Genomic DNA, 13,486 nt, shown 5'->3' with positions numbered 1-13,486 from the left:
ATAGGCAGGGATAATGTGGAATTCCTATAGACAGGGATAATGTGGCATTCCTATAGACAGGGATAATGTGGCATTCCTATAGACATGGAAAATGTGGCATTCCTAGAAAGGGATAATGTGGCATTCCTATAGACAGGGATAATGTGGCATTCCTATAGACAGGGATAATGTGGCATTCCTAGACAGGGATAATGTGGCATTCCCATAGACAGGGATAATGTGCCATTCCTATAGACAGGGATAATGTGGCATTCCTACAGACAGGGATAATGTGGCATTCCCATAGACAGGGATAATGTGGCATTCCTACAGACAGGGATAATGTGGCATTCCTATAGACATGGATAATGTGGCATTCCTAGAAAGGGATAATGTGACATTCCTACAGACAGGGATAATGTGGCATTCCCATAGACAGGGATAATGTGGCATTCCTATAGACAGGGATAATGTGGCATTCCCATAGACAGGGATAATGTGCCATTCCTACAGACAGGGATAATGTGCCATTCCTACAGACAGGGATAATGTGCCATTCCTACAGACAGGGATAATGTAGCACTCCTACAGACAGGGATAATGTGCCATTCCTATAGACATGGATAATGTGGCATTTCCTGTTAGTCAGTATGAATGATATTAGTGGGTCCTGCCTTGATGACTGTATCAGATTTACACAACTTGTCCTGTAGACTTTTGTAGTCTTCAATTGTTACTGGGAATAAACTGATAGCTAAAACGCTCCTTGTCAAGGAATGACATACTAGCTAGTGATGAAGCTATCTGCTCCTGCTAGCTAGCAACAGATTGACTTGTAACTAGCCTCCTAGCTACATTACTAAGGTTGCTGGGAGTCATTTTATAGCATTGATGGATTCACATTTCTATAACTAAATAGTTAAGTTACAAATATATTAAAAATACTTTACCTGATAGCAGTTTGTCGGACGGAGATCTCTCTCGAGTTGTCACCAACTGTCGACTACCTTAGGTACGGATAATGTGATTGGCAGAAAACCAGTTTTGATTGGTTTACAGTTTGCTTTTTTCTGAGGTCTTGGCTGATTTCTGATTTCATTTTCCCATGATGTCAAGCCAAGAAGCACTGAGTTTGAAGGTAGGCCTTGAAATACATCCACAGGTACACCTCCAATTGAGTCAAATTATGTTATTAGCCTATCAGAAGCTTCTAAAGCCATGACATCATTGTCTGGAATTTTCCAAGCGGTTTAAAGGCACAGCCAACTTAGTGTATGTAAACGTCTAACCCACTGGAATTGTGGCACAGTGAATTATAAGTGAAATAATCGGTCTGCAAAGAATTGTTGGAAAAATGACTTGTGTCATGCACGAAGTAGATGTCCTAACTGACTTCCCAAAACTATAGATTGTTAACAAGACATTTGTGGAGTGGTTGAAAAACAAGTTTTAATGACTCCAACCTAAACTTCCGACTTCAAATGTACACACACTACTGTTCAAAAGTTTGTGGTCACTTAGAAATGTCTTTGATTTTGAAAGAAAAGCAAAACAATTTGTCCATTAAAATAATATCACTGTGCCATCCGTTTTGTCACCAAAGCCCCATATACCACCCACCACTGCCCCTTATACTACCCACCACTGCCCCATATACTACCCACCACTGCCCCATATACCACCCACCACTGCCCCTTATACTACCCACCACTGCCCCATATACTACCCACCACTGCCCCATATACCACCCACCACTGCCCCTTATACTACCCACCACTGCCCCTTATACTACCCACCACTGCCCCTTATACTACCCACCACTGCCCCATATACTACCCACCACTGCCCCTTATACTACCCACCACTGCCCCTTATACCACCCACCACTGCCCCATATACCACCCACCACTGCCCCATATACCACCCACCACTGCCCCTTATACCACCCACCACTGCCCCATATACTACCCACCACTGCCCCATATACTACCCACCACTGCCCCATATACTACCCACCACTGCCCCATATACCACCCACCACTGCCCCTTATACCACCCACCACTGCCCCTTATACTACCCACCACTGCCCCATATACTACCCACCACTGCCCCATATACCACCCACCACTGCCCCATATACTACCCACCACTGCCCCATATACCACCCACCACTGCCCCTTATACTACCCACCACTGCCCCATATACCACCCACCACTGCCCCTTATACTACCCACCACTGCCCCATATACTACCCACCACTGCCCCATATACCACCCACCACTGCCCCTTATACTACCCACCACTGCCCCATATACTACCCACCACTGCCCCATATACCACCCACCACTGCCCCTTATACTACCCACCACTGCCCCATATACCACCCACCACTGCCCCTTATACTACCCACCACTGCCCCTTATACTACCCACCACTGCCCCTTATACTACCCACCACTGCCCCATATACTACCCACCACTGCCCCATATACCACCCACCACTGCCCCTTATACTACCCACCACTGCCCCTTATACTACCCACCACTGCCCCTTATACTACCCACCACTGCCCCTTATACTACCCACCACTGCCCCATATACTACCCACCACTGCCCCTTATACTACCCACCACTGCCCCTTATACCACCCACCACTGCCCCATATACCACCCACCACTGCCCCATATACCACCCACCACTGCCCCATATACCACCCACCACTGCCCCATATACTACCCACCACTGCCCCATATACCACCCACCACTGCCCCTTATACTACCCACCACTGCCCCATATACTACCCACCACTGCCCCATATACCACCCACCACTGCCCCTTATACCACCCACCACTGCCCCTTATACTACCCACCACTGCCCCATATACTACCCACCACTGCCCCATATACCACCCACCACTGCCCCTTATACTACCCACCACTGCCCCATATACTACCCACCACTGCCCCATATACCACCCACCACTGCCCCTTATACCACCCACCACTGCCCCATATACCACCCACCACTGCCCCTTATACTACCCACCACTGCCCCTTATACTACCCACCACTGCCCCATATACTACCCACCACTGCCCCATATACCACCCACCACTGCCCCTTATACTACCCACCACTGCCCCATATACTACCCACCACTGCCCCATATACCACCCACCACTGCCCCTTATACTACCCACCACTGCCCCATATACCACCCACCACTGCCCCATATACCACCCACCACTGCCCCATATACCACCCACCACTGCCCCTTATACTACCCACCACTGCCCCTTATACCACCCACCACTGCCCCTTATACTACCCACCACTGCCCCTTATACTACCCACCACTGCCCCTTATACTACCCACCACTGCCCCATATACTACCCACCACTGCCCCTTATACTACCCACCACTGCCCCATATACCACCCACCACTGCCCCTTATACCACCCACCACTGCCCCATATACCACCCACCACTGCCCCATATACTACCCACCACTGCCCCATATACCACCCACCACTGCCCCATATACCACCCACCACTGCCCCATATACCACCCACCACTGCCCCTTATACTACCCACCACTGCCCCTTATACCACCCACCACTGCCCCATATACCACCCACCACTGCCCCTTATACTACCCACCACTGCCCCTTATACCACCCACCACTGCCCCTTATACTACCCACCACTGCCCCTTATACTACCCACCACTGCCCCATATACTACCCACCACTGCCCCTTATACTACCCACCACTGCCCCATATACCACCCACCACTGCCCCTTATACTACCCACCACTGCCCCATATACCACCCACCACTGCCCCTTATACCACCCACCACTGCCCCATATACCACCCACCACTGCCCCTTATACTACCCACCACTGCCCCATATACTACCCACCACTGCCCCATATACTACCCACCACTGCCCCATATACCACCCACCACTGCCCCATATACCACCCACCACTGCACCTTATACCACCCACCACTGCCCCTTATACTACCCACCACTGCACCTTATACTACCCACCACTGCGACTTGTATGCTCTAGTCGGCTGGCCCTCGCTACATATTCGTCGCCAGACCCACTGGCTCCAGGTCATCTACAAGTCCATGCTAGGTAAAGCTCCGCCTTATCTCAGTTCACTGGTCACGATGGCAACACCCACCCGTAGCACGCGCTCCAGCAGGTGTATCTCACTGATCATCCCTAAAGCCAACACCTCATTTGGCCGCCTTTCGTTCCAGTACTCTGCTGCCTGTGACTGGAACGAACTGCAAAAATCGCTGAAGTTGGAGACTTTTATCTCCCTCACCAACTTCAAACATCTGCTATCTGAGCAGCTAACCGATCGCTGCAGCTGTACATAGTCTATCGGTAAACAGCCCACCCAATTTTACCTACCTCATTCCCATACTGTTTTTATTTATTTACTTTTCTGCTCTTTTGCGCACCAATATCTCTACCTGTACATGACCATCTGATCATTTATCACTCCAGTGTTAATCTGCTAAATTGTAATTATTCACTCCTATGGCCTATGTATTGCCTACCTCCTCATGCCTTTTGCACACATTGTATATAGACTCCCTCTTTTCTTCTACTGTGTTATTGACTTGTTAATTGTTTATTCCATGTGTAACTCTGTGTTGTCTGTTCACACTGCTATGCTTTATCTTGGCCAGGTCGCAGTTGCAAATGAGAACTTGTTCTCAACTAGCCTACCTGGTTAAATAAAGGTGTTCTCAACTGGCCTACCTGGTTAAATAAAGGTGTTCTCAACTGGCCTACCTGGTTAAATAAAGGTGTTCTCAACTAGCCTACCTGGTTAAATAAAGGTGTTCTCAACTAGCCTACCTGGTTAAATAAAGGTGTTCTCAACTAGCCTACCTGGTTAAATAAAGGTGTTCTCAACTAGCCTACCTGGTTAAATAAAGGTGTTCTCAACTAGCCTACCTGGTTAAATAAAGGTGTTCTCAACTAGCCTACCTGGTTAAATAAAGGTGTTCTCAACTAGCCTACCTGGTTAAATAAAGGTGTTCTCAACTGGCCTACCTGGTTAAATAAAGGTGTTCTCAACTGGCCTACCTGGTTAAATAAAGGTGTTCTCAACTAGCCTACCTGGTTAAATAAAGGTGTTCTCAACTAGCCTACCTGGTTAAATAAAGGTGTTCTCAACTAGCCTACCTGGTTAATTAAAGGTGTTCTCAACTAGCCTACCTGGTTAAATAAAGGTGTTCTCAACTAGCCTACCTGGTTAAATAAAGGTGTTCTCAACTAGCCTACCTGGTTAAATAAAGGTGTTCTCAACTAGCCTACCTGGTTAAATAAAGGTGTTCTCAACTAGACTACCTGGTTAAATAAAGGTGTTCTCAACTAGCCTACCTGGTTAAATAAAGGTGTTCTCAACTAGACTACCTGGTTAAATAAAGGTGTTCTCAACTAGCCTACCTGGTTAAATAAAGGTGTTCTCAACTAGCCTACCTGGTTAAATAAAGGTGTTCTCAACTAGCCTACCTGGTTAAATAAAGGTGTTCTCAACTAGCCTACCTGGTTAAATAAAGGTGTTCTCAACTAGCCTACCTGGTTAAATAAAGGTGTTCTCAACTGGCCTACCTGGTTAAATAAAGGTGTTCTCAACTGGCCTACCTGGTTAAATAAAGGTGTTCTCAACTAGCCTACCTGGTTAAATAAAGGTGTTCTCAACTAGCCTACCTGGTTAAATAAAGGTGTTCTCAACTGGCCTACCTGGTTAAATAAAGGTGTTCTCAACTAGCCTACCTGGTTAAATAAAGGTGTTCTCAACTGGCCTACCTGGTTAAATAAAGGTGTTCTCAACTAGCCTACCTGGTTAAATAAAGGTGTTCTCAACTGGCCTACCTGGTTAAATAAAGGTGTTCTCAACTAGCCTACCTGGTTAAATAAAGGTGTTCTCAACTAGCCTACCTGGTTAAATAAAGGTGTTCTCAACTGGCCTACCTGGTTAAATAAAGGTGTTCTCAACTGGCCTACCTGGTTAAATAAAGGTGTTCTCAACTGGCCTACCTGGTTAAATAAAGGTGTTCTCAACTAGCCTACCTGGTTAAATAAAGGTGTTCTCAACTGGCCTACCTGGTTAAATAAAGGTGTTCTCAACTAGCCCTACCTGGTTAAATAAAGGTGTTCTCAACTAGCCTACCTGGTTAAATAAAGGTGTTCTCAACTAGCCTACCTGGTTAAATAAAGGTGTTCTCAACTAGCCTACCTGGTTAAATAAAGGTGTTCTCAACTAGCCTACCTGGTTAAATAAAGGTGATCTCAACTAGCCTACCTGGTTAAATAAAGGTGTTCTCAACTGGCCTACCTGGTTAAATAAAGGTGTTCTCAACTAGCCTACCTGGTTAAATAAAGGTGTTCTCAACTGGCCTACCTGGTTAAATAAAGGTGTTCTCAACTAGCCTACCTGGTTAAATAAAGGTGTTCTCAACTGGCCTACCTGGTTAAATAAAGGTGTTCTCAACTAGCCTACCTGGTTAAATAAAGGTGTTCTCAACTGGCCTACCTGGTTAAATAAAGGTGTTCTCAACTAGCCTACCTGGTTAAATAAAGGTGTTCTCAACTGGCCTACCTGGTTAAATAAAGGTGTTCTCAACTAGCCTACCTGGTTAAATAAAGGTGTTCTCAACTGGCCTACCTGGTTAAATAAAGGTGTTCTCAACTAGCCTACCTGGTTAAATAAAGGTGTTCTCAACTGGCCTACCTGGTTAAATAAAGGTGTTCTCAACTAGCCTACCTGGTTAAATAAAGGTGTTCTCAACTGGCCTACCTGGTTAAATAAAGGTGTTCTCAACTAGCCCTACCTGGTTAAATAAAGGTGTTCTCAACTAGCCTACCTGGTTAAATAAAGGTGTTCTCAACTAGCCTACCTGGTTAAATAAAGGTGTTCTCAACTAGCCTACCTGGTTAAATAAAGGTGTTCTCAACTAGCCCTACCTGGTTAAATAAAGGTGTTCTCAACTAGCCTACCTGGTTAAATAAAGGTGTTCTCAACTAGCCTACCTGGTTAAATAAAGGTGATCTCAACTAGCCTACCTGGTTAAATAAAGGTGTTCTCAACTGGCCTACCTGGTTAAATAAAGGTGTTCTCAACTAGCCTACCTGGTTAAATAAAGGTGTTCTCAACTGGCCTACCTGGTTAAATAAAGGTGTTCTCAACTAGCCTACCTGGTTAAATAAAGGTGTTCTCAACTGGCCTACCTGGTTAAATAAAGGTGTTCTCAACTAGCCTACCTGGTTAAATAAAGGTGTTCTCAACTGGCCTACCTGGTTAAATAAAGGTGTTCTCAACTAGCCTACCTGGTTAAATAAAGGTGTTCTCAACTGGCCTACCTGGTTAAATAAAGGTGTTCTCAACTAGCCTACCTGGTTAAATAAAGGTGTTCTCAACTGGCCTACCTGGTTAAATAAAGGTGTTCTCAACTAGCCTACCTGGTTAAATAAAGGTGTTCTCAACTGGCCTACCTGGTTAAATAAAGGTGTTCTCAACTGGCCTACCTGGTTAAATAAAGGTGTTCTCAACTGGCCACCTGGTTAAATAAAGGTGTTCTCAACTAGCCTACCTGGTTAAATAAAGGTGTTCTCAACTGGCCACCTGGTTAAATAAAGGTGTTCTCAACTGGCCTACCTGGTTAAATAAAGGTGTTCTCAACTAGCCTACCTGGTTAAATAAAGGTGAAATAAAAAAATAAAAAAAATAAATAACATCAAATTGATCAGAAATACAGTGTACTCATTTTTAATGTTGTAAATGGCTGTTGTAGCTGGAAACGGCAGATTTTTAATGGAATATCTACATATGTGTACAGAGGCCCATTATCAGCAACCATCACTCCTGTGTTCCAATGGAATATCTACATAGGCGTACAGAGGCCCATTATCAGCAACCATCACTCCTGTGTTCCAATGGAATATCTACATAGGCGTACAGAGGCCCATTATCAGCAACCATCACTCCTGTGTTCCAATGGAATATCTACATAGGAGTACAGAGACCCATTATCAGCAACCATCACTCCTGTGTTCCAATGGAATATCTACATAGGAGTACAGAGGCCCATTATCAGCAACCATCACTCCTGTGTTCCAATGGAATATCTACATAGGAGTACAGAGGCCCATTATCAGCAACCATCACTCCTGTGTTCCAATGGAATATCTACATAGGAGTACAGAGGCCCATTATCAGCAACCATCACTCCTGTGTTCCAATGGAATATCTACATAGGAGTACAGAGGCCCATTATCAGCAACCATCACTCCTGTGTTCCAATGGAATATCTACATAGGAGTACAGAGGCCCATTATCAGCAACCATCACTCCTGTGTTCCAATGGAATATCTACATAGGAGTACAGAGGCCCATTATCAGCAACCATCACTCCTGTGTTCCAATGGAATATCTACATAGGAGTACAGAGGCCCATTATCAGCAACCATCACTCCTGTGTTCCAATGGCACGTTGTGTTAGCTAATCCAAGTTTATCATTTTAAAATGCTAATTGATCATTAGAAAACGCTTTTGCAATTATGTTAGAACAGCTGAAAGATAGCTTGCTACGGCCCACCACCTATAATAGAATATGACAGAAAACACACCTGGATGTGACATAGCGCTGCATAGCGTAGTTCCCGGGAGGTGCTGCCGGCGGCAGCCAGGAGGGGGCCCCGTGCTCTCTCCAGTGCCGACATACACACGGCAGGCAGCGTGGAACACAGGGACAGGAAGAGGCGGAGCGTGGCGGCCATGACGGGGGTGTGGTGCGAGAGAAGGGCGGGGTCTAACAGAGATAGTATGTCGAACAGCTCGTCTTCGCTGCGAGGCCGATACCGCTGGAGCACCGCTAGCACCTCAGACTGGCCCCACACATCACATAGCTTCAGTCTGGAGCACACAGAGAGAGAGACACAGAGACAGAGAGAGAGAGAGAGAGAGAGAGATATACAGAGAGAGAGATACAGAGAGAGAGATACAGAGAGAGAGATACAGAGATACAGAGAGAGAGAGAGAGACAGAGAGAGAGAGAGAGAGAGAGATACAGAGAGAGAGACAGAGACAGAGAGAGATACAGAGAGAGAGACAGAGAGAGAGAGAGAGAGACAGAGAGAGAGATACAGAGAGAGAGAGAGAGAGAGACAGAGAGAGAGAGAGAGAGACAGAGAGAGACAGAGAGAGAGATACAGAGAGAGAGACACAGAGAGAGAGATACAGAGAGAGAGAGAGAGAGAGACAGAGAGAGAGAGAGAGACAGAGAGAGAGAGAGATACAGAGAGAGAGACAGAGACAGAGAGAGAGACAGAGAGAGAGAGAGAGACAGAGAGAGAGAGACAGAGAGAGAGAGAGAGAGACAGAGAGAGAGATACAGACAGAGAGAGATAGAGAGACAGAGAGAGAGATACAGACAGAGAGAGATAGAGAGACAGAGAGAGAGAGAGAGAGAGAGAGAGAGAGAGATAGAGAGAGAGATACAGACAGAGAGAGACAGAGAGAGAGACAGAGACAGAGAGAGAGAGAGAGAGAGAGAGAGAGAGATAGAGAGAGAGATACAGACAGAGAGAGATAGAGATACAGAGAGAGAGAGAGAGAGAGAGAGAGAGAGAGAGAGAGAGACAGAGAGAGAGAGATACAGAGAGAGAGAGAGAGAGAGAGAGAAACAAGAAAAAGGTGAAGAACCAGTGAAGAACAAACACCATTGTAAATACAACCCATATTTATTTATTTTCATATATTTTGGAACTTTTGTGAGTAATGTTTACTGTTAATTTTATATTGTTTATTTCACTTTTTTTATCATGCATTTGACTTGCTTTGTAAATGTAAACATTTCCCATATAAAGCCATCATGGCTCCATTACTCCAGACCACCACCAGGGGGAGATAGAGGAACCCAGAGTCACGACTCCAGACCACCACCAGGGGGAGTTAGAGGTACCCAGTGTCACGACTCCAGACCACCACCAGGGGGAGTTAGAGGTACCCAGTGTCACGGCTCCATTACTCCAGACCACCACCAGGGGGAGTTAGAGGTACCCAGAGTCACGACTCCAGACCACCACCAGGGGGAGTTAGAGGTACCCAGTGTCATTACTCCAGACCACCACCAGGGGGAGTTAGAGGTACCCAGTGTCACGGCTCCAGACCACCACCAGGGGGAGTTAGAGGTACCCAGTGTCACGGCTCCAGACCACCACCAGGGGGAGTTAGAGGTACCCAGTGTCACGGCTCCAGACCACCACCAGGGGGAGTTAGAGGTACCCAGTGTCACGGCTCCAGACCACCACCAGGGGGAGTTAGAGGTACCCAGTGTCACGGCTCCAGACCACCACCAGGGGAGTTAGAGGTACCCAGTGTCACGGCTCCAGACCACCACCAGGGGAGTTAGAGGTACCCAGTGTCACGGCTCCAGACCACCACCAGGGGAGTTAGAGGTACCCAGTGTCACGGCTCCAGACCACCACCAGGGGGAGGTAGAGGTACCCAGTGTCACGGCTTCATTACTCCAGACCACCACCAGGGGGAGTTAGAAGTACCCAGTGTCACGGCTCCATTACTCCAGACCACCACCAGGGGGAGGTAGAGGTACCCAGTGTCACGGCTTCATTACTCCAGACCACCACCAGGGGTAGTTAGAGGTACCCAGTGTCACGGCTCCAGACCACCACCAGGGGGAGTTAGAGGTACCCAGTGTCACGGCTTCATTACTCCAGACCACCACCAGGGGGAGTTAGAGGTACCCAGTGTCACGGCTCCAGACCACCACCAGGGGGAGGTAGAGGAACCCAGTGTCACGGCTCCAGACCACCACCAGGGGGAGTTAGAGGTACCCAGTGTCACAGCTCCATTACTCCAGACCACCACCAGGGGGAGGTAGAGGTACCCAGTGTCACGGCTCCAGACCACCACCAGGGGGAGTTAGAGGTACCCAGAGTCACGGCTCCAGACCACCACCAGGGGGAGTTAGAGGAACCAGGCTTCATTACTCCAGACCACCACCAGGGGGAGTTAGAGGAACCCAGTGTCACGGCTCCAGACCACCACCAGGGGGAGTTAGAGGTACCCAGTGTCACGGCTCCAGACCACCACCAGGGGGAGTTAGAGGTACCCAGTGTCACGGCTCCAGACCACCACCAGGGGGAGTTAGAGGTACCCAGTGTCACGGCTCCAGACCACCACCAGGGGGAGTTAGAGGTACCCAGTGTCACGGCTCCAGACCACCACCAGGGGGAGGTAGAGGTACCCAGTGTCACGGCTTCATTACTCCAGACCACCACCAGGGGGAGTTAGAAGTACCCAGTGTCACGGCTCCATTACTCCAGACCACCACCAGGGGGAGGTAGAGGTACCCAGTGTCACGGCTTCATTACTCCAGACCACCACCAGGGGTAGTTAGAGGTACCCAGTGTCACGGCTCCAGACCACCACCAGGGGGAGTTAGAGGTACCCAGTGTCACGGCTTCATTACTCCAGACCACCACCAGGGGGAGTTAGAGGTACCCAGTGTCACGGCTCCAGACCACCACCAGGGGGAGTTAGAGGTACCCAGTGTCACGGCTCCAGACCACCACCAGGGGGAGGTAGAGGAACCCAGTGTCACGGCTCCAGACCACCACCAGGGGGAGTTAGAGGAACCAGGCTTCATTACTCCAGACCACCACCAGGGGGAGTTAGAGGAACCCAGTGTCACGGCTCCAGACCACCACCAGGGGGAGGTAGAGGTACCCAGTGTCACAGCTTCATTACTCCAGACCACCACCAGGGGGAGTTAGAGGTACCCAGTGTCACAGCTCCAGACCACCACCAGGGGGAGTTAGAGGTACCCAGTGTCACAGCTCCATTACTCCAGACCACCACCAGGGGGAGGTAGAGGTACCCAGTGTCACGGCTTCATTACTCCAGACCACCACCAGGGGTATTTAGAGGTACCCAGTGTCACGGCTCCAGACCACCACCAGGGGGAGTTAGAGGTACCCAGTGTCACGGCTTCATTACTCCAGACCACCACCAGGGGGAGTTAGAGGTACCCAGTGTCACGGCTCCAGACCACCACCAGGGGGAGTTAGAGGTACCCAGAGTCACGGCTCCAGACCACCACCAGGGGGAGTTAGAGGAACCAGGCTTCATTACTCCAGACCACCACCAGGGGGAGTTAGAGGTACCCAGTGTCACGGCTCCAGACCACCACCAGGGGGAGTTAGAGGTACCCAGTGTCACGGCTCCAGACCACCACCAGGGGGAGTTAGAGGTACCCAGTGTCACGGCTCCAGACCACCACCAGGGGGAGTTAGAGATACCCAGTGTCACGGCTCCAGACCACCACCAGGGGGAGTTAGAGGTACCCAGTGTCACGGCTCCAGACCACCACCAGGGGGAGGTAGAGGAACCCAGTGTCACGGCTCCAGACCACCACCAGGGGGAGTTAGAGGAACCAGGCTTCATTACTCCAGACCACCACCAGGGGGAGTTAGAGGAACCCAGTGTCACGGCTCCAGACCACCACCAGGGGGAGGTAGAGGTACCCAGTGTCACAGCTTCATTACTCCAGACCACCACCAGGGGGAGTTAGAGGTACCCAGTGTCACAGCTTCATTACTCCAGACCACCACCAGGGGGAGGTAGAGGTACCCAGCATCACGGCTCCAGACCACCACCAGGGGGAGTTAGAGGTACCCAGTGTCACAGCTTCATTACTCCAGACCACCACCAGGGGGAGTTAGAGGTACCCAGTGTCACAGCTTCATTACTCCAGACCACCACCAGGGGGAGGTAGAGGTACCCAGTGTCACAGCTCCAGACCACCACCAGGGGGAGTTAGAGGTACCCAGAGTCACGGCTCCAGACCACCACCAGGGGGAGTTAGAGGAACCAGGCTTCATTACTCCAGACCACCACCAGGGGGAGTTAGAGGAACCCAGTGTCACGGCTCCAGACCACCACCAGGGGGAGGTAGAGGTACCCAGTGTCACAGCTTCATTACTCCAGACCACCACCAGGGGGAGTTAGAGGAACCAGGCTTCATTACTCCAGACCACCACCAGGGGGAGTTAGAGGAACCCAGTGTCACGGCTCCAGACCACCACCAGGGGGAGTTAGAGGTACCCAGTGTCACGGCTCCAGACCACCACCAGGGGGAGTTAGAGGTACCCAGTGTCACGGCTCCAGACCACCACCAGGGGGAGTTAGAGGTACCCAGTGTCACGGCTCCAGACCACCACCAGGGGGAGTTAGAGGTACCCAGTGTCACGGCTCCAGACCACCACCAGGGGGAGGTAGAGGTACCCAGTGTCACGGCTCCAGACCACCACCAGGGGGAGTTAGAGGTACCCAGTGTCACGGCTCCAGACCACCACCAGGGGGAGTTAGAGGTACCCAATGTCACGGCTCCAGACCACCACCAGGGGGAGGTAGAGGAACCCAGTGTCACGGCTCCAGACCACCA

The 13,486-nt window shown here is 49.4% G+C and overlaps 1 protein-coding gene across 1 annotated transcript in view; it reads right to left on the bottom strand.

The window, feature by feature from the left end:
• ap4b1 (adaptor related protein complex 4 subunit beta 1) overlaps nucleotides 1-13,486 on the bottom strand; it is a 51,448-nt gene that overhangs the window by 30,195 nt on the left and 7,767 nt on the right. The window contains exon 6 of the mRNA XM_065021019.1: nucleotides 8,649-8,934. Within this exon, the coding sequence (XP_064877091.1) occupies nucleotides 8,649-8,934 (286 nt within the window). The remainder of the gene's footprint in view (nucleotides 1-8,648; nucleotides 8,935-13,486) is intronic.

This window comes from Oncorhynchus nerka, linkage group LG7, assembly GCF_034236695.1.
Source record: "Oncorhynchus nerka isolate Pitt River linkage group LG7, Oner_Uvic_2.0, whole genome shotgun sequence".
Classification (NCBI taxonomy): Eukaryota; Metazoa; Chordata; class Actinopteri; order Salmoniformes; family Salmonidae; genus Oncorhynchus; species Oncorhynchus nerka.
The sequence above is the reverse complement of the archived record's forward strand: the minus strand, read 5'-3'. Positions and strand labels throughout refer to the sequence as shown.